Here is a 22190-nt window from a genome sequence, read left to right as displayed (position 1 = left end):
GATAGTTCAGAGTTATTTTTAATGTGCATTTTGTTAATCAGTAGTGATTTAAAACATTTGTTCACATGGCTATAGTTGCACAATATATAGAAGCAAAAGTGTACAATAGATTATGTTTGATAAAATCCCAAGGATAAAATCCCAGTAGGGTGAGACAACCTACTATTTGACAAAAACTGTTGGGGAAACCTGGAAAACAGTTTTGAAGAAACTAGTTAAGCTCAATAATGCACACCATATAGACTTCAGAAGGGTATATGATTTAGGTGTAAAGGGTAATATCATAAACAAATTAGAGAAACAAGGAAGAAATTAACTCTGACCACATATACAGATAAAGGAAGAGTTCATGACCAAATGAAATAGAGAAGGATAACAAAAGTTGGAAGAGTAGCAGACAAATGGGCGAAATCTTTGCAATAAATTTCTCTGATAAAGGTCTCATTTCTTTTTTAATTTTTAAATTTTTTTAAATTTTATTTAAGGCAATGGGGTTAAATGATCTCCCAAGGTCATACAGTTAGGCAATTATTAAGTGTTTGAGGCCAAATTTGAACTTAGGTCCTCCTGACTCCAGGGCCAATGATCTGTTCACTGTGCCACCTAGCTGCCCAGTGGTCTCATTTCTAAGATATAGAAGGAATAAGAGCTATTAACTAATTGATAAAAGGTTAAAGGATATGAATAGGTAAGGGAAGAAATATAAGCTATCAATAACCTCATGAAAAAATGCTCCAAATCACTGATAATTAGAGAATTGTGTTTTGACCCAGTGGTAACACCATTAGGACTATAGCCTAAAGAAATCAAGGAAAGGAGAAGGAACCAATATATAGAAATATTTATAGCAGTTTTTTTTTATGATAGCAAAGGGGGTGCCCACCAACTGGGGAGAAGCTAAATAAGTTATACAGAAATATGAGCAAATACTGTTGTTGGGTTGTAAGAAATGGTAAAAGGGGATAGTTTCCTATTTATGTCTGTTATATGTATGAACTGATGCAAAGTGAAGCTGCAGAACCAAAAGAAGACTTTACATAATAACTACAATATTATAAAGAAAAACAACATTGAAAGACTTAGGATTTTTTATCATTCAATCAGTAAACATTTATTAAATGCCTACTATTTGCCAAGGCTCTGTGTTAAACACTAAAGCTAAAGATCCAAAAGACAATCCTTGCCCTCAAGGAGCTTATAATCTAATGGAGAAGACAGAATGCAAACAAAAAAATTATGCAAAAATGTATATGCAAACTGTATACAGGATAAATAGGAAATAACAGAGGGAAGGCACTAGAATTAGAAGGGGATTGGGGAAGGCTTCCTGTGTAGAAGGTGGGATTTTAATTGGGACTTAAAGGGAGGTCAGTAGTTGGAGTGAAGGAGGGAGAACATTCTAGGAATGGGAGACTGCAATAGAAAATGTCTGAAGCAAAAACATAAAGTGTCTTGTTCTTGGAATAGCCAGGAGGAGGCCAGTGTCACTAGATTGAAGAGTACGTGTTGCGGAGTAAGGTGTAAGAAGATTGGAAAGGTAGGAAGGAACTAGATTATAAAGGGTTTTGAATGCCAGACAGCAATTTGTATTTTCTCCTGGAGGCCATAGGAAGCCATTGGAGTTTATTGAGTTGCTAGGGTAGTTACATGATCAGACAAGAGTGTTAGAAAATCACTTTAGGGACTGAATGGAGGAGGATGGATTCAAGTTGGATTGGGAAGAGACTTGATGCAGGCAACCCCACCAGCAGGCTATTACATAGTCCTGGTGCTAAGTGATAAGGGTCTGACCCATTGTGGGAGAGTACAAAGGAGGGCAGGTTCAAGAGATGTTGTAAAGATAAAATTGAAAGACCTTGATAATAGTATAGATATGCAGTATCCCAGATAGAGAGGAGTCCAGGATGACTCCTAGGTTGTAAGACTGAGAGACTGGAAAATGGTGCTGCCCTCTATGGTAATATAGGGAAAGGTAGGGCAGGAGAGATTAGAGAGAAAGAATTAATTCTGTTTTGGACATACTGGGCTGTCTACTGGATATCTAGTTTGAGATGTCTAAATGGCAGTTGGGGTGTTTATCTCACTGGAGATAAACAGAAAGATTGGGGCAGGAAAAGTAGATTAGAGAATCATCAGCATACAGATGATAAATCAATCAAGCTGATGAGAGGGAAAAGAGTAGATAAAACCCTGAGGGATGCCTGTGGTTAGAGAGTGTGATCAGAAGGAGAATCCTACAAAGGAGGCAGAGGAGTGATCAGATTGTTAGGAGGAAAGGAGAGTGGTAGTGTATCCCTAGAGAGGAGAATCAATAGTGTCAAAGACTGCAGAGAGATCAAGGAGAATGAAGATAGAGAAGACCATTGGATTTGGAGCTAAGAATAATCAACCACAATTCACATGATGAAACATGCTCCCATCCTCCTGACAGAGAAGATGGATGGAGAGAGCAGATGAAATCAGTTTTTTAATTTTTTTTAAACATGATCAGTGTAGGAATTTGTTTTGCTTGACTATACACATTTGTAAGAAGAGTTTTGTTGAGGGATTACAGAAAGATAGGAGGAAGATCTTTGTGAAAATAGAATATAATTTTATCTTTAAAAATTCACTAAGCACTTATTAGGGCAGCTAGATGGCACAGTGGATAGAGCACTGGTCTTGGAGTAAGGAGAATGGGAGTTTGAATCCAGCCTGACACTTGCCACTTACTGGCTGTGTGACTTTGGGTAAGTCTTTTCAACTTGGCTGCCTTGCATCCAGGGCCATCTCAGTCCTCATTCATATCTGGCCACTGATGACTCTGGAGGAGAAGGTAAGGCTGGTGTTTAAGCACAGCTCCCCCTCAGTCAAATCCAACTCATGTACTTGTTATGGCATCACCTCCCGATGTTGATCTTTGAGAATGAATGACAAACCTTATCATCATCAAGCATTTATTAATTGCCTGCTATATGTAAGGCATTGTGTTAGTCACTGAGAGTAAGAAACAGTCCCTTGTCTTAAGAAGCTCATATACTATTGGAGGAAAACAAGTACATGCACTTGGAAAATTAAATGCAAGTTACATACAAAATAATTTTTAGGAACTGGTAACTGAGGGAATCTGGATAAGTATCCTGTTGAAGGTGGTGCTTTAACTGAACATTGAATGATAAGTATTCTTAGAGAATCCAGAGAGGGAAAGTAGCAAAATCCTAAGAGATGGGAGATGAAGTGTTCTATGTGGGGAATAAAAGTAGACCAATCTGACTGGATTTTAAAAGACTTCAAAAGCAAAAACAAAAGGATTTATATTTTGTTCTACAGCTAAAAAGGAGTCACTGGTGCTCATTCAGTTAAGGAGTGACAAGGTCAGACTTGTGCTTTAGGAGTAACATTTGGCAGCTATATGAGAAATGAATTAGAGAGGAGAGAATCTAGAAGCAGGAAGACTCCTATTTAGAATGCAATAGTATAGGTGAAAGATTATAGATAAGGGTCTTTATTAGAATGGTAGCAATGTGAGTAGAGAAAAGGAGATAAATTAAAGATAAATTAAATTAAAGATCTGTTTGTTTGTTTGTTTTTAGTTTTTGCAAGACAATGGGGTTAAGTGGCTTGCCCAAGGCCACACAGCTAGGTAATTATTAAGTGTCTGAGGTCGGATTTGAACCCAGGTACTCCTGACTCCAGGGCCAGTGCTTTGTCCACTGAGCCACCTAACCGCTCCTGTTCTTTTTTTTAAATAAAAGAAAGGTTTTATTTATTTCGAGTTTTACAATTTTCCCCCTACTCTTGCTTCCCTCCCCCACCCCCACAGAAGGCAGTCTGTTAGTTTTTACATGGTTTCCATGGTATACATTGATCTAAGTTGAATGTGATGAAAGAGAAATCATATCCTTAAGGAAGAAAAATAAAGTATAAGAGATAACAAAATTGCATAATAAGATAGTTTTTTTTTAATTAAAGGTAATAGTCTTTAGTCTTTGTTCAAACTCCATGATTCTTTCTCTGACTACAGATGGTATTCTCTGTCACAGATACCCCAAAATTGTGCCTGATTGTTGCAGTGATAGAATGAGCAAGTCCATTAAGGTTGACCATCACCCCCATGTTGTTGTTAGGGTGTGCAGTGTTCTTCTGGTTCTGCTCGTCTAGCTCAGCATCAGTTCATGCAGATACTTCCAGGCTTCCCTGAATTCCCATCCCTTCTGGTTTCTAATAGAACAGTAGTGTTCCATGACATACATGTACCACAGTTTGTTAAGCCATTTAAGATCTATTCTTTAAACAGAATTGACAAGATTTGTCCATTGATGGGATATGTGAAGTGAAGGAGAGAGAACATTTGAGGAAGTCTGGAGTTTTGAACCTGGGTGACTGGAATGGTAATAGTGCTCTGTGCAGGAAGAGAAAAATTAGAATAAAAGATAATGATTGTTTTAGGTGGCACAGAAATAATAGCAGTATCAAAAAAAAAGGGCCACTTAACCTCTTTATATGTTTCCCTACATCAGCTTTCCTTCTCAACATTACAACTAGAGTTGCACCTTTTATAGCAGTTAGCTTAGCTTCCAATTCTTCTGAAATGTTCAAAGTAATGCAGTAGGAAAGGTCTCAAATTTCTTCTTTTTCTCAAAACATGTTAGCTTTATCATAAAATCTTTTCTTCCTTCTGTCTCAACTGAAGTTAACCCTTATCCTTTTTAAGTCTAATCCCTGTGCATTATTGATTCCATGCAGCCTTAATTTTATTATACTTTCAGAATTTTATTCCAATTTCATTTAATTTTTAATACTGATAGACATGCTTAGGTCCTCAATCTTTAGAAGAAAATTTTTTGTGTGTGTGTACTTCTGTTACATTCAATGTCTTCCCTATCTTACTTTCTTCCCTTCTTAGCCAAACTCCCTAACCATCTATGTCTGATTTCATAGCAAAAGATCTAGTCTGGGGCATCAGTTCTTGCTGAACTATATTCATTTCTTTGGTTTCCTGTTCCTTCTTAGAAGGAATTCAGAGGGATTATATCTCTGACCTCAGAGTTTTCACCTCTTATTATTTTCTTACTTTTCATATATCTCTAAACTCTAGTCTGAAACACTGAACCTAGGCCTTGTTGGTGCCTTAATATACTTTAGGAGTTCAGCGAGTTGGTACACCTGATTCCTAATTACATTTACCCCTGCCTTCTGTTTCTACACTCATTCCAATGATGACAATTTTTTTGAGTAAATTAAAATTTAATAGGAATAAATGTAAAGTCTTATAAGTTTTTTTAAGGGTTTTTTTTTTTGGAAGGCAAATAGGGTTAATTGACTTGCCCAAGGCCACATAGCTAGGTCATTATTAAGTGTCTGAGGCCGGATTTGAACTCAGGTATTCCTGACTCCAGGGCTGGTGCTCTATCCATTGCACCACCTAGCCACCCCCTTTTATTTTTTATAAAGATTTTATTTATTTTGAGTTTTACAATTTTTCACCTGATCTTACTTCCCTCCCCCAACCCCCACAGAAGGCAATTTGTCAGTCTTTACATTGTTTACATGGTATACACTGATCCAAATTGAATATGAGGAGAAAGAAATTATATCCTTAGGGAAGAAACAAAGTATTAGAGATGGCAAGATCAGACAATAAGATATCAGCTTTTTTTTCCCCTAAATTAAAGGTAATAGTCCTTGGTCCTTGGTCTTTGTTCAAATGCCACAGTTCTTTCTCTGGATACAGATAGTATTCTCCATTGCAGAGAGCTCCAAATTTTTCCTGATTGTTGCACTGATGGAATGAGCAAGTCCATTAAGGTTGACCATCACCCCCATGTTGCTGTTCGGATGTATAGTGTTTTTCTGGTTCTGTTCATCCAATGATGACAATTTTTCAAGGAAGGTAGCAACACCTACAAGTCTAAGAATCTTGGTTTTAGTAGGGATGGAGAACAAATCTTTCAGTGACTTATATGTAATGTTTGTATTTCTGTCATTATTAAATAACTTATTTGTGCTCAAAATGCAGTTTGATTATATTCCTAGAAGATAAGGTAAAGAGACTTGATGAATATCTCTTGATTCTTAGTTATGAAGACAAATGAAGTCTTTCTTAAAACCAAAGGGTTCAATGTGACATCAAAGAAAAATATCTAAAGTATCAGAGAGGAATCTTGACTGTGTTTGATAGGAGGTTTGAAGAATGTTATTCAGAAATGAATAAAAATCACTGAAATATTTGGAATCAAGAAGTGAATATGAAACTATTTCTGAAGGAGAGAGAACTCAACACTTTTTTAAAAATAATATTTTATTTTTTCCAATTACATGTAAAAACATTTTAACAATTTTTTTTTGCAAGGCAGTGGGGTTAAGTGGCTTGCCCAAGGCCACACAGCTGGGTAATTATTAAGTGTCTGTGGCTGGATTTAAACTCAGGTACTCCTGACTCCAGGCCCGGTGCTCTATCCACTGTACCGTCTAGCTGCCCCAACAATTTTTTTTTTTAAGAAAGATTTTATTTATTTTGAGTTTTATAATTTTCCCTCCATTCTTGCTTCCCTCCCCCCACTCTCCACAGAAGGCACTGTTAGTCTTTACATTGGTTCCATGGTAATAGTCTTTGGTCTTTGTTCAAACCCCATAATTCTTTCTCTGGGATGAGCAAGTCCATCAAGTTTAATCATCACCCCCATGTTGCTGTTAGGGTGTACAGTGTTTTTCTGGTTCTGCTCATCTCACTCAGCATCAGTTCATGCAAATCTTTCCAGGCTTCCTTGAATTCCCATCCCTCCTGGTTTCTAATAGAACAGTAGTGTTCCATAACATACATATACCACAGTTTGTTAAGCGATTCCCCAATAACAATTGTTTTTAAAAAGTTTGAGTTCCAAATTCTCTCTTTCCCTCTCCTCTCTCCTTCCTGAGACTATAAGCAATTTGATATATATATATATATATATTATACATGTGCAGTTATATAAAACATATTTCCCTATTAGTTATGTTGTGGAAAAAAACCCAAAAATAAAACCCACCACAGAAATATAAAGTAAAATATAGTATATTTTGATCTACATTCAGACTCCCATCAATTCTTTCTACAGAGCAGGATTGCATTTTTCTTCCAAAGTCATTAGGAATTGACTTAGATCATTTTATTACTGGAAATAGTGAAGTTGTCCTTATGCTGATCTCATACAGTATTGCTGTTACCGTGATAATATTCTCCTGGTTCTGCTCATTTCACTTTGCATCAGTTCAGTCTTTCCAAGTTTTTCTGAAATCGTCCTTGAAAAAGCTAGATACCATTTTAACAACTCAGTTGTCAAAAAAAAATACGTTTTCATGGAGGCTTGAAAATCTTGAAATCCAATGAAAAGGACTTTGATGCACAAGGAGTTAGATACTGTAGAGAGTAGCTACAAATTAGGAAGAAGAATACTAATAGAGACACCCAGAAGAACACAAGAGACAGATAAACCCAAATAAAAATAAGCAGTATTTTGTCAGAGTAATTTATAGACTACCTGTCTAGAAAGAAGTCTGGCAGAGAAGAAAGATATCCTAGTGATGGTGAACTTCAGTTATTTAGACATATGCTAAAGTTTTCTCTCTGCCAAAAGCAAAATAAAAGTTAATAATTTTTTGAATTATTCATAATTTCATCCTTCCAAAGATGGAGGAATCAACAAGGGGAAATTCTGTTCTGGATCTTATTCACACCAACAAAGAAAAACTGATTGCTAGGTGCAGGATGGAAAAATAGAAACTTTGGGAGGATCGCTGCCTTAGAATTGGTAAAAGAGGAGAGGAAAGGCATAGTCTGGTATAGATCTTAGATTTTGAGTGGCTTAGGAGAAAGTATGGTTATGATCCTTTAGATAAAAATCCTAAAAGTGAAATCAGCCCAGGAGGGATGGATAGGAAACTCTTACATATAAACTTCTGAAGTCACTGAGAAATTCAATTCTAATGAGAAGAAATGGAAGTTATCTAAAGAGGTTAGTATGGAGGCACATGGTACTCTACAACCAACCTGGATTTTTTAAAAGACATGTACAGAAGATGAAGGGAAGAATGAGGAGTGGAAGACTGATACAAGGCATGGTACGTTCCTGGAAGAGCAGTGTTAGTAGTATTAGATCAAAGCAGATAAAAAAGCAGGTGGTTTTGCTATGCTGAAGCCAAGAAAAAGCTCAAAGAAGAGATGGGGGAAGACAATGATATGTGAGGAAAGAGAGAACGTGGAACCTCCCAGATCTCTTATTTTGCTTGTTTTTTTTTCTCCAGAAAGAACCTTCTTTGTACTGAAAAGGGTAGAACAAAAATTTCATATTAGAAGGTTGATACCCAGCAGAAATAAGGAGCTAGAGAACATAAAGCTGCCCTTCATGAGTTCAGGTCACCTGGCTCAATTGAATTATATCCCTAAGGTAGTGAAAGAACTGGCAGATTGCTAGGGCCTTGCCACTGAGCTTTGAAAGATTGTCCAGACATGAAGAGATACTGCAGAATTGGAGAAGGCAAATGTCCAGCTTTTTTTTTTTTTCAAGGAAAAAAATGGAGTTTCCAAATTATAAGCCAGTGAACGTGACTTCAATTCTAGGCAAAATTCTAGAACAGATTATCATGTACATGGTTAGTAAACATTTAATAAAGAAATCAGTACTTATAAGAGTACTTCATCAAGAACATGTTATCTATTTTAGGCTAATATTATTTCCCTTTTTGGAAAGAATTTTTTAAACTGGTAGATCAAGGGAATTTTGGAAATAAAATTTATCAAGATTTTAGCAAAGCACTTAATAAATGATCATGCTTTTCTTGTGGAAAAGCCTTTATTGGAATTTACCTACCAAAGTGTGCTTAATGAAGCTCATTGACCTTTTCTAAAATTTCAAACATATTCTCAATTAGGAGTTTTTGTTAATTGCTTATAAGTTTTAGTGCATTTTTCACATCATTGTGTTTTAATAACTTATCTCCCAAGCTTATTATCAAAATATTTGTGAAGTGTTTTATAAGTCTTCAAGAGTTATATAAATTCTAGCTATTTTTTATTTTTATCTTTTTAGGTTTTGGGGGGTTTTTTTGCAAGGTTTGCCCAAGACCACACAGCTAGGTAATTATTAAGTGTTTGAGACCGGATTTGAACTCAGGTCCTCCTGACTCCAGGGCCAGTGCTCTATCCACTGCACCACCTAGCCGCCCCTTGGCTATTATTTTAAAACTATGTTTGCATGAGGTCATAAAAATCTAATCAAATGGGCTTTGAACAAGGAGGGGAAAACTACCTATTTGGCTCTGTTGACTTAGATAAATTTAATAATTTTCTTTTTAGGAATTGTTGTAGGGATAATTAAACTGACACACTGATAAAACTGAAGACTGTAAGAATAATTTTTTTCACATACTTTTGATGTCCTAATCTTTGCACTAAACTATCTTTATTTGAGGGCATGAGTGGTTTGCTGCTTTTTCCTCTAGCTCATTTTCCAGATGAGGAACTGAGGTAAACAGGTAAAAAGTCTGGAGGCAGGATCTGCACTCATAGTGATGAGTCTTCCTGACTCCAGGCCCAAAGCTCTATCCTCTACATCACCTAGCTGCCCCTTATTAAGAACAGAAGTCTCCTAGAAATCTTCTAATTTGATATTTGTTAGTTGGTTGGTGTCTCTTATCAGTGAAAGCAGTTCCCTTCTCCGATGGAGTTTGTAATCCTTCCATGTCTTCTTATCTATAATTCTGGTCTGTACCTTCCCCTAGAACTTCTGTAGATTCTCTAACCTGTGTTTCTGAAGCCTTCTTTAGGTCTTTTAGAACTTTTATGCATATTTGTGCAATCCACAGCAGTCCTGTTATTCATCTTTCTTACTGCATTCCAAGTTCCCTTCCTTTTCTTATGTGTCCTCAATGATATTTGGCATATGTGATCAAGATGGATTTGAATTCTTTCCTTTATAAAATCACCAGTCTCAGTTTCCCTCTCCTTAACCCTCTTCTTCCTCCCCCCCTCCCAAATCCAAGTAACTGCATTGATTTTGAAGAGCAATTAAGAAGGCTTAGGTCATTTGGAAAGGCATCAATATCCCTGCTTGCTTATTTTTCTGAGGACTTAAGGTTTAGATGATAACTCTTGAATCTACAGCAGTGCTTCCCTCACCCAAATTTATCTTCTCAACTTTATTGCTACTCATCTCACATAATTTTTTCATTTTCCTGTCCATAAGGGAAGGGAGAGATTATATCACTAAATACATGAAACATATTTGTACTGTCTTTGGAAAACATATCTGATATCTTTTCTGATTGTTTTTAATGCATTATTTCTGTTTATTACAATATATAACTCAGTTGCTTTCTAATAGTTATATCCTAAAGTACATTTCCCCCATAACTTTCTGTTATTTGAATTATGGAATATCTTTTAACAGTACTTGTTTTGGAACCTGTGGATATTTGGCTATTCTCTCTTGTGAAAAGTATGGAAGGCAATTTACTTTAGGTTTTCTTAATTCTGTTTTAATTTTTACATTTTAATTTGAATATGCTGTGTAATTTATAAAAAGAGTCCTATAATAGTGTAACAAAACTAAGTTGGGGGGAAGTAAGCTCACCTAATATTGTGTATCTATATACTTCCTTCTTAGTTAATATTTCAATGTTTCAACAGAATTACTATCTTTTACCTGGTCCTTGTTAGATAGATGCTGAGTTACATCTATTTATCAAACTCAGGAAGCATTAGCTGTCATCTAGTTGGTGACTTGCTTGATATGAGGAATGTATTTTTGTTGCACAAATGGAGCATATTGTCTCCTTTTTTAAGCCAAGACTAATATTTTGTTTCCAAAGGAAAACTCAAACCATTTTCCACATTATTCTTACTAGACAGTTGCAGGTTTTGTTCCAAAAGAAACATACATAGATTCTCTAGGTTTCTTATCAAACCTGAAATATGCCAGATAGTTCCAGGTTTGTAGTTCTGAATTATTGTTTAGAAACTTTTGATGTGAAATCTCTATGTTAATCCAATAAATGGTAGCAATAAGTTGGCAGTGTTCTTCCTTTGGCTGAAGAGATGTCTAAATTAAGATTTTGTTAAAAATTAAACTACTGATGTTTTCTAGAAGTGTACAGTGTAGGAAGTTGATTCTTTTGTCTTTTACATTAAAAGCAAATTAAAATCACCTCCTGGATTAAAACATAGCTTTCAGGTTTCTAAGAATTGGTGGTATAGTTCAGGTTGATTATAAGGTGATCTGTGGCTTGAACTCGGTAGATTATCTTAATATAAACTGAACACACCTTTCTAGTATATGTGTATTTTTACATTTTATAGAGACTTAATCAATTTAATAGTTCAAAAAACTGCTGTTCACATGTGTGAGGAAGAAGATATACTTTATAATTATTATGCTTCAGGCTTTCACATTAAATGGAAATTCTCATTCTATGTGTCCTCAATGATGTTTGGCATATGTGATCAGGATGGAGTTGAATTCTGTTAATTGGGTTAATGTGAGATATTAACCCAGTTCCATTCAGGTGAATTTCAGGAACATTTGATAATATTTGCCTCCAAAGCTTTTTGTATAAGAGAATTTGTATTTATAATTTTCCTGTTTTGAAATTTTTTCTGTAGTTATGCAGAAAGCATGGCGAGAGAGAAATCCTCCAGCTCGTATTAAAGCAGCTTATCAAGCTTTAGAACTGAACAATGAGTAAGTTTGAAATATATAAAAATAAGTTTGTTTTGAAGGAATGGATACGCAAGACACTTGCTTTATCAAACTTTTTTTATGTCATTTTACATTAATTATTTATTATTTATAGAAATCTGGAATAGTTGTGGAGTTTTTCCTCCAGAATACGCATACCATGAACCATGAATTCATTAAACTTTTTTTTTTACAACTGTGCTATGTTTTTGAAACTTTGGCATTTGAATAGATGTTAAAAATAGGAACAGTTCTTTTTTTCAAAACTGAGATTGCTAATCTGATTGACAATAATTAGTAATTATACTATAGGCCCTAGGACTGTCTGAAAGTACAGATGCACACATGTACCACTTTGAAAGATTTATTTTCTATTCTGATAAATTTTTGAAAGGGATTCATTATACTGTTCCTTAAAATCATTTCATTTTTAGTAAGCATTTATTAAACATCTAAAGTTCTCTGAACCAAAATGATATTTGAGGTGCAAAAAGGACATTCAAAGTAAAAAGTAGTCTCCTGCTCTTAATCATATTATAGTTTGGGGGGGCGGCTAGGTGGCACAGTAGATAGAGCACTGGCCCTGGAGCCAGGAGTACCTGAGTTCAAGTATGGCCTAGACACTTTATAATTACTTAGCTGTGTGGCCTTGGGCAAGCCATTTAACCCCATTGCCTTGCAAAAACCTAAAAAAAAAAATTACAGTTTAATTTGAAAAGAAATGTGTATTTGCAAGTCAACTTAACATTAAAAATATATTACTAAGTATAAATATGAAATTATAAATGCCAAAGGATGCAAAATGAAAGGAACCAGAGTTTCATCAGGAGATATATTTTGGAGGTTTGGGATTACATTTTTAAGGAGTTAAGAGATATTAGTTAGTGGGTATTGTAGAGTAAAGAGATATTTAAAACAGTCTTTTTTACTAAAAAGATAATTTCAGTAGTCCTTTCTCTTTGATTTTCATATACTTCATAACACACTGAGTTTAATTACAAGTTCTCCTTTTTTAAGTGTTTTCTCTTGGTTATTGGAATTATTCTATACTTCACTTTTTTGTTGTTGTTGTTGTGGCAGTCAGGATTAGATGACTTTGTTCAGGGTCATAGAGCTGTCTGAAGTCTGAAGAGTCTTGGGCATACTTGAACTCAGATACCCCTGACTCTAGGACTAGTGTTCCATCCGCTCCACCACCTCACTGCCCCACACTTCACTTTTATTGAAAACTCTTGACTAGTGTAATATAGAGAGTATTTTCATAATGTTATTATTTTGTCTTGGACAACCCTTAATTGACTCCCTGTCTCACTGTCATCCTTTTTAAACTGGCCAGATAGTTCTATTAATTCCATTATTCTCCTGGGTTAAAGAAACAAAGTAGAGAGTTTAATGATGAGACTTTTAAAATGAACACAGTAGCTAGAGGGAATAAGGGCACCTCTAGTTTTTGAAAATATTATATTAGCAAGATTCAGTTTACTAAATTATGTAATTAACTTGGGAAGTTCAGGGATCTTAACCCCAAATGGAAGAGGGAACATAGAACAGTTAAGTTTCAGTGAGGAGGAAGACTAAGACTTATAATAGTGTTAAGGATAGGGGGCAGCTAGGTAGTGCACTTGATAGAGCACTGGCCCTGAAGTCAGGAGGACGAGTTCAAATTCATCAAAAGAGACTCAGACTTTTAAAAACAATTTTTTAAAATTTTACAATTTTCCCCCCAATCTGGTTTCCCTCCCCATCCCCCACAGAAGACAGTCTTTACATTGTTTATATGCTATACATTGATCAAAATTGAATGTGTTGCAAGAAATACCATAATCTTAAGGAAAAAATAAAATATAAGAGATAGCAAAATTACGTAATACATAATATAACTTTTTTTTTAAATTGAAGGTAATAGTCTTTGATTTTGTTTAAACTCCACAATGCTTTCTTTGGATACAGATGATATTCTCCATCGCAGATACCCTAAAATTGTCCCTGATTATTGCACTGATGAATGAGCAAGTCCTTTAAGATTGATCATCACCCCCATGTTGCTGTTATGGTGTGCAGTGTTCTTCTGATTCTGCTTATCTTGCTCAGCATCAGTTCATGCAAATCTTTCCAGGCTTCTCTAAATTCTCATTTCTCCTGGTTTCTAATACAACAATTAGTATGCCATCACATACATATACCACAATTTGTTCAACCATTCCCTGATTGATGGACATTCACTTGATTTCCAGTTCTTTGCCACCACAAACAGAGCTACTATGCAGACTCAGACTTTTTTTTGTTTTTTGCAAGGCAATGAGGTTAAGTGGCTTGACCAAGGCCACACAGCTAGGTAAAAATTATTAAGTGTCTGAAGTTGGATTTGAACTCAGGTACTCCTGACTCCAGGGCCTGTGCTCTATCCACTGCATCACCTAGCCGCCCCCCAGACTCAGACTCTTAGAAATACTTAACTAGCAATGTGACCTTGGGTAAGTCATTTAACCTCACTGTCTTGCAAAAACCAAAAAAAAAAACCAAACAGCGTTTGAGATTGGGAAGACTAATAGAGGGGGGAAAAAGGGAGGATGAACTTGTTTTGGATGCCATATGTAAGACTTTGGACATAAAGGAAGCAGCATGAAGGAAAGTAGAGTCAGGGTGAGGAGGGCTGTATTAAACAGTTTCTAGGTAGTGTTTACCAGGGACAATTATTTTCTCCTATATCACCTTCATCTCATGATTTTTTTTTCATCTTCTCTCTGACTCTGATGGGGAGTTGTCCTTTTGCAAAAATTTACTAGGACATGAATCAGAAGTTTTTAGAAAAAAGAAATTTATCCTGTACAATTCAGTCACTCTATTCCTGAAAAATCTTTATTCATTGAATATAATTTTTTAAAATAGAGAAATAAGGACAAGCATTTTAATATATACAGATAAAAGTAGACTTAGTTATGGGTAACTCAACATCCTGCCTCTTAATACAATATATTGTACACTATACACTTTTATCCAGTATATTTTATATTTTTCCTCTCACTATCCTACTCCTTTAATACCTCAAGAAAAAATGGAGAAGGATCATAGTTCAGAGGAAGAAGATGTAGCAAAAAGATAAACAGTGGAACCAAAAACCCCAAAAAGGATAGATGGCAAAGGACTTTGAGCTCCTACTGTGCACCCTTCCCTAGGGACACAGACACAGGCAAGCAGGACAGGCCTGCCCTCCACATACTTAGGGTATGATGGAGGAAGACCAGGGTGAGGGGGATAAAGAGTGGGGGAGTGCTTGCTTTGGAGGGAGATGAGTCAGAGACTCTCCTCAAAGCACCTGGTAAAGTGCTTCTCTTACAGGATGATGACTTAACCTCTCATCTGTAAAATGGAAAAAATGTCTGCCTTTCTTGGGTTGTGAGGGTCAGTGAGCTAACAGTCAAAGCCCTTTGCAGATTTGAGAGCACAGCTGTCAGAGCCCAGAGATCCAGGGGGAATTCCTGGTGTGGGAAGAGAAAGAGACATTTATATACCGCCTACCAAGCATCAGCCACTGTGCTGAACAACAACTTTGACAGGCAGATGCTGTGCTTTTCCCCCATTTTTACAGTGGAAGAAACTGAGGCAATCAGAGGTTGCATTACTTGCCAGAGCTTACCCTGCTGGTGAATTGTCTTCAATCAGATTTGAGTTCAGATCTTCCTGACTCCAGGCCCAACGTTCTTGGCAGTGGCATCCCAACTGTGCCTAAGAGTGGGGAGTCCAGAGGGGCTATGGAGGATGGCTGGGTGGAGGCAGCTCAATCTGGTGATGGCTGGGAAGTCAAAGAAAAGGATAGTAAAGAGGCAAAAAGGAGGCGAGAAAGGATAAAAAGAAAACTGATTCAGGTGGCAAAGTGTGTACTGTGGTTACATGTGTATGACAGGCAACTAGTGAATTAAAATCCTGACCTGCTCCATTTGAAGTTTAGTAGACTGGGAAAGACATGAAGGGGTCAGAAGAGGAGAGTTGATGGTGGACTGTTTCTCCTTCATTTTGTTTTCTTGTAGTTGTGCCACCGCCTATGTTCTGCTGGCTGAGGAGGAGGCGACGACGATTGTAGATGCTGAGAAGTTATTTAAACAGGCCCTCAGAGCTGGAGAGACAATTTACAGGAGGTCACAGCAGCACCAGCACCAGAGTCCTCAACACGAAGCCCAACTTAGTAAGCACATCTAAACTAAGTTGAGGGGCAGCTAGGTGGTGTGGTAGATAGAACACCAGCCCTGGAGTCAGGAGGATTTTAGTTCAAATCTGGTCTCAGACACTTAATAATTACTTAGCTGTGTGACCATGGGCAAGTCACTTAATCCCATTGCCTTAAATAAATAAAATTCAAAATAAAAACACTAAACTGAGTAGAGCATATTTTCCAAATACTCTCTTTTTTAAAAAATAGGTAAATGCTTATAGATTAGCTCCTTTTCATAGGAAATAATCTACCTAACTTTATTTGTAAACTTAAAAAAAAGGAAAAAAATGTGTTTATTAAGAGAAAACATACTGACTTAAGTTTTTCTGTGATTATATTGAAAGAAGATACAATACAAATTTTTATAATAAAACAAATTCTATAAGGTTAAAACAAATGTAATTTATCTCAAGGGAAAATTGGGAGAATCATTGAAGAGACTCACCTTGAAACAGTTTGCTGTTTCTAAAAGGAAGGTGCTGTGTTCAGTATTTTAGATTGTTCTTGTTGGTAATGCAATGCTTTGTTCCTCTATCATCCCAAAGCAAATGCTTTCAGTCTCTGAATAGCTACAGTTAGGGCAGAGAATTGCAGTGGGATATGGATGAACTCACTTTCTATACCTTGTACTAATTGTTTCTGAAATTCTCCATGAAGTGCTTGAGGTGGTGCTTTGGTGAACCACAAAAATTGAGACCTCCCTTTTTTCCATAGGGAGACACTTTTACCAAGGATATTAGGAGCAACAATACTACCCCTTTCTTCTCTTTGTGGCCAAAGGGCTTCAGTTTCATTTTGGCAGTTAGTGTACAATAAACTGGAATGTTTATATATTGCATTATCTGTTAACAGTTAAGTTCTAAATCTTTTTGTTTGTGGAAATTCAGGTTTGGATAATATCCCCTCTCTAGGCTAAATATTGATGTATGCAGTATATTTCATTACTGCATGTTGTTATAACACACAACTGTGGGAATTTATAATTTTGTAAGCTGGAACGAATGAAATTGCATCTGTTAAAAAGTATCATGTTATTTATCCTTATAAAATCTCAAATATGAGTATGAGATAGTTACAGAAACATTTTAAAAACGGTTTCTAGAAGTTGTTTGAGTTTGTTATCCATTGGCAGCTTTTTTTTTCAAAGTTTAATTGTCCATGGAAATTTTATTTTGGAATCTCTTAGCTAGCCAGTCAAAACAACAATGAAGATTATAATAATACTGTTATTTAAGTAGAAATATAAAATAATGAGTTAATATTGCTTTTCTCAATTAATATATGTTTTTTTATGTGAGTCTTAAACATGAACTTGTGACATGCACATGTACTGCAGACTTAGCACTGTATTATTGTTGGACCAATTATTTGTAGAGATATAAATTATACACTTTTATTTCACTTATATCTTCCAGTATAAGTAAAGCAATATAATATAATATAAATAAAATTTCAGATGATGATGTTAGCCATTATTTATTGTATTATTTTTTTATTTAGGAAGAGACACCAATGTATTGGTTTATATTAAACGAAGACTAGCAATGTGTGCGAGAAAATTAGGAAGAATAAGAGAATCAGTAAAAATAATGAGAGATGTGAGTAATTTTGAAGATCATACTAATACTTGTCTTTTAATAATTAAAAATATCTTTAACAAATTCTAAATTTTTAGTTGAATAACTTTTTAATTGGCAATAACAAAATGTATATGTAATACACTTTTAATTATTAAGTTGTGGAGTCTCTTTTCTTCAACAAATTCAATTTAGTAAGTAGTTGTTAAGCATATTCTAGTTTAAGGCAGTGGAGCCTGAAGTAGAAACTGTTTTTTTGCCTTCAAGGGGCTTATATTCAGCCTGGGAGAGATGATATGTTAATAGTTTTGCTAAACTACAAAAGCACTTCTGTGTTCTATATTTTAACTATTTTTTTTCAATATGCAGCTAATGAAAGAGTTTCCTCCTCTTAGTATGTTGAACATCCATGAAAATCTCCTAGAATCCCTTCTAGAATTACAGGCTTATGCAGATGTTCAGGCAGTTCTAGCAAAATATGATGGTAAGTAGTGTTAGTCTAACATTTTTACTTGATAATTAGATTCCCTTTTCTGTCTTGTGTATCTGTCAGATAGTGCTCATCAATATGCATGAAGCAGTATGGTCCAGAAAGATCCTTGGGCTTCCTGTTTCTTTCCTTGAATATCTTTCATTAGTGGTAGCCCAAAGTGCAGACTGGCATAGGTGGCTTAGAAGTGTCCTCTTCTCAACAGTCTTTAACTGAATCAAAAATCTGAGAGGGAGGCCTTGTCTCCTGCCAAGGAATCCTGGCCTTGCTACTATGAAGGAGTTGTGCCAGGTCACCTCACAGAGATACATTACAGCTGTTCTTCATGGGGACATGAACATGTCCCCAGTGAAGTGGCTTCAGCACAATGTCCTTGGATATGCTTGTCAGCCCATTAGAGCACCTTGTTGCTTACCACACCTGTCCTCTTGTGTGTTCTTCACCATTAACTTATTTGAGACCTGCTCTTTTTTGCCTGTTGACTTGGAAAATTTGAAAGTGTTATATTTGGAGAGAAAAGTTTATTTCTTTTAAACATCTGGAACACTTAAGAAGTGCTTCAGATTGATGCACGCTCATGAAGAAATTTGTGAGAAATCCTTTCCATATGTTACTCACCAGATGCTTGGCCTGCTTGGAATATATATACTAGACAAGCATAGAGATGGTATTTAAGAAATCAAAGTGAGCTGATGCTAGAGAAAGCCAAGGAATTGAGATTTAACTGTTTAAAAAATTTGAGATTTGCTCCTGTGTCCTGAATTCATTATTCAATATTCTAATACCTTTGTTCTGTAGAGTTTCACTGTTGGATTCTTGGAAAAAATAGGAAATCCACTCTTTTAGTGTTGTATTTGCTAGTTTTCATTGGGCAGGTAGGAGGTGCAGTGGGTGAAGCACCATTCCTGGTGTTAGGAGGACCTGAGTTAAAAATTAAACCTTAGATACTTGACACTTATTAGCTTTGTGAACCTGAGCAAGTCACTTAACCCTGATTACCTCACATCCCGGGTCCTCTCCAATCATCCTGATCCATCTCTGACCATTGAACCCAGATGGGAAGAAGAAAGTGAAGCTAATGACTTAGCAAAGCCTCCCCTCACTCAAATCCAGTTCACGGGCTTGCCATGGCATCACCTCCCTGATATCATGGTCTTCTTTCAGAAGGAAGGACAAACATCATCATCAGTTTCACTTAAGACCTTTGAGAGTCAATAAGAGATTTTTACCATTCTAGTTCTGATGCCAGAACTTCAATATTTTGAAGGTCAACTGTGACATTAAAAAAAAGAACTAATGAAATTTGCTAATGTGTTATAAATGTACTTTTGAAATTATTTTTCTTAAGCAATTTAAGCTTGAATTCACTGATTTTGGATCTTTTTATTACAGACATCAGTCTCCCAAAGTCAGCAGCAATTTGTTATACAGCAGCACTGTTGAAGACTAGGACTGTGTCTGATAGGTAAGTAGCTATGAAATTTGGAGCTTTTGGAGAATTCTAACTATAGACTCACATATAAGAACATTAAGTTTCTTTTTTCACTGGTTTTGAATAATGTTCCTTTTAAAGTTGTTTTTCTCTTAATTTTTACATAGGTCTTGGAACTCTTGTCCAAGTCTATGAACATTGATAATGTTCTTTCTTAAATAATTGACATTTTGTATATTGGAATGAAACATAGCATGCTGTTTTCCAGAGAGAGAGAGAGAGAGAGAGAGAGAGAGAGAGAGAGAGAGAGAGAGAGAGAATTGTGTGTGTGTGTATCTATGTATATACATATACTATGGATACTATGGGTAATGTTTAATTCTCTTTAATCTTTAATTCTCTGAATATATATCTGAATATGTCAATTTATTGAATGAAGGGAAACTTTTTTTTGCCTTTATTCCTCTTGGGTGAAAATTTGGTAAAGGTTTCTTTTTATGTAGTAGGACTGTGGCTGATTTTATGATCCTTCTGAAAGAGAAGTTCTAAGTTTCTAGATGCTTCTACTTCACCTATACTTCCAATAGGTTTGAAGATTTCCATTCTCTCTGCTTCCTAGTTTTTTCTTGTGTGTGTGTGTGTGTGTGTGTGTGTGTTGAGCCATGTGGCTTTACTTTAGTATTAGAAATCAATTGCCTTTTTTCAATTTCCAGAAACCTCTCAATTTTAGGACATTGAATTATAGTCTTAATCATAATTCTTCTTTTTTTAAAAAGTTTTTTTAATTTGAAATGTTCTCGTTCTCTCTCTCTCTCTCTCTCTCTCTCTCTCTCTCTCTCTCTCTCTCTCTCTCTCTCTCTCTATCCCTCCCTCTCCCTCCCTCTCCCTCCCTCTCCCTTCCTCTCCCCTTCAGATTCTCTCCAGAAACAGCCTCTAGAAGAGGACTGAGTACTGCAGAAATTAATGCTGTGGAAGCGATTCATAGAGCAGTGGAATTTAACCCTCATGTTCCAAAAGTAAGTGTACTCCAATGATTTGGGGTTGGTTTTTTTTGATGACAATGTTAGTCTTTCCTAAGGTTATAAGGTCAATGACAAATATTTTTATCAAAAGCTAGATCTGTTAACTTCTAGTCCAATAATCTTAACTACTTTAGTCTTCTTTTTTCTCATTTGACTAAAGGGTCTCTTAAGAACATTTATAAAAATTAATAGAAATAATCACTTTAAAGTTGGTGATTGCTAACAGAATAGACTGAAGTCTGCCCCTTCAACTAGTTGTTGCTTTTACTATGGCTTTAGGGGAACAATAGCCAAATGGCATGGTTTTAATGGAGAGTCATTCATATTTTGAATCATTAAATCAATTTCCTGTGTTTTACTGTACGAGTGTTTTCAAGACAAATGCCTGAGTTTTGGACCTGAGCTGGACAAAGACTGGAGACAAATAGATTAAAATAATCAATGATAGGAAACAGATGTGGAAGTTCCCAGAACTGCTGAGTTGATGTTTGTATAGTCCCTGTTGAAACTGTGTACCAGTTTCATTTTTCTTTGTTACACACCATATCGACATAGTTTATTGAATAATATTTATGTATTCTCACCTAACATTGAATATTGGGGGTTTTTTGGTTGTTTTTTAGGGCATATTAAGAATACCTTAAAATTTTTTTAAATGTACATTATATATCTGTTGTATTCAGAAAAAGTTTTAGATGCTGTTAAGTATAATATAAGTTTATGGAATATGGAAACTGGTAAACACTAAAGAGATTAGTCTCCAAGAAATAATTTCCAAAAAAATAGCATCTAAAGAGATGAGGTCCTTACTGAGAGCCAAGTTGGCCCTCCTACCCCTTAGGCAGCTGGGCAGAGCCCACAACATGAGACGCTAGCATGCTCTTGACTTAGGGGTCAGTAGAGCTAGGTTTAAATCCTGCTTCTTCTGAGGTGAATTGTATGACCTTACATAAGCCTCTGAGCCTCAGTTCCCTTATCTGTAACATGGAGGTGGATAATAGTGTTGTTATTACCTTCTTCATGAAGTTGTTATGGAAAAAACGTTTTATAAACTCTAAAAGAGCTATGCCTATTGTGTGTTACTAATAAATGGTAAGCTTATGTGAAGAATAAACAATTTTAGGTAGGATTGCTTAGAAAATCATTGCAAGTGTTAAGAACTAATTAATCACTTTACATTTTTGTACCTTGACTGATATATCCCTTCATTATATAAAACTAATAATTTAAATTGGGTGGGGTTTTTTTTTTTTTGGTTTTTGCAAGGCAATGGGGTTAAGTGACTTGCCCAAGATCACATAGCTAGGTAATTATTAAGTGTCTAAGGCTGGACTTGAACTCAGGTCATCCTGACTCCAAGGTTGGTGTTCTATTCACTACACCACCTAGCTGCCCCTAATTAAAATTTTTTTAATGATAAAAGTAATTTTTTATTTTTGCTATTTTGCATAGTAATAAAAATTGTTCATTTTATATGGGAAGACAAATAGAATAACTATTAAAAACTGCTCTAATTAGGTGAGGCCCACTAGGCTGTTCAGAGGGACTTTTTAATATCACTTTAGGCTGAAGAAAAATATAAATAATCATTTTATAGCATATAAGATTAAATTGCTGGACATTTTTGTAAATTTCAGGTTGAATTTGCACTAGGAAAACAGTTATATAGAAGAGATAGTTTCCTTAAGTTTTTCATTAATAGGCCTGGATTTAAATTTTTTTTTACTTAAAATTAATTTTCATTAGTAATTTATTAAAAACAAAAC

The 22190-nt window shown here is 35.6% G+C and overlaps 1 protein-coding gene across 8 annotated transcripts in view; it reads left to right on the top strand.

Moving 5' to 3' along the window:
- The window catches only part of ST7L (suppression of tumorigenicity 7 like), a 187233-nt gene that overhangs the window by 17244 nt on the left and 147799 nt on the right, over positions 1 to 22190 (top strand). For all 8 annotated transcript variants that reach the window (XM_074188445.1, XM_074188444.1, XM_074188450.1 and 5 more), the window contains exons 6-11: positions 11618 to 11696; positions 15722 to 15876; positions 17404 to 17501; positions 17850 to 17964; positions 19363 to 19435; positions 20316 to 20418. In XM_074188445.1, the coding sequence (XP_074044546.1) occupies positions 11618 to 11696; positions 15722 to 15876; positions 17404 to 17501; positions 17850 to 17964; positions 19363 to 19435; positions 20316 to 20418 (623 nt within the window). The remainder of the gene's footprint in view (positions 1 to 11617; positions 11697 to 15721; positions 15877 to 17403; positions 17502 to 17849; positions 17965 to 19362; positions 19436 to 20315; positions 20419 to 22190) is intronic.

Source organism: Macrotis lagotis, chromosome 5, assembly GCF_037893015.1.
Source record: "Macrotis lagotis isolate mMagLag1 chromosome 5, bilby.v1.9.chrom.fasta, whole genome shotgun sequence".
Lineage (NCBI taxonomy): Eukaryota > Metazoa > Chordata > Mammalia > Peramelemorphia > Peramelidae > Macrotis > Macrotis lagotis.
This window is presented reverse-complemented; position numbering and strand designations above follow the sequence as displayed.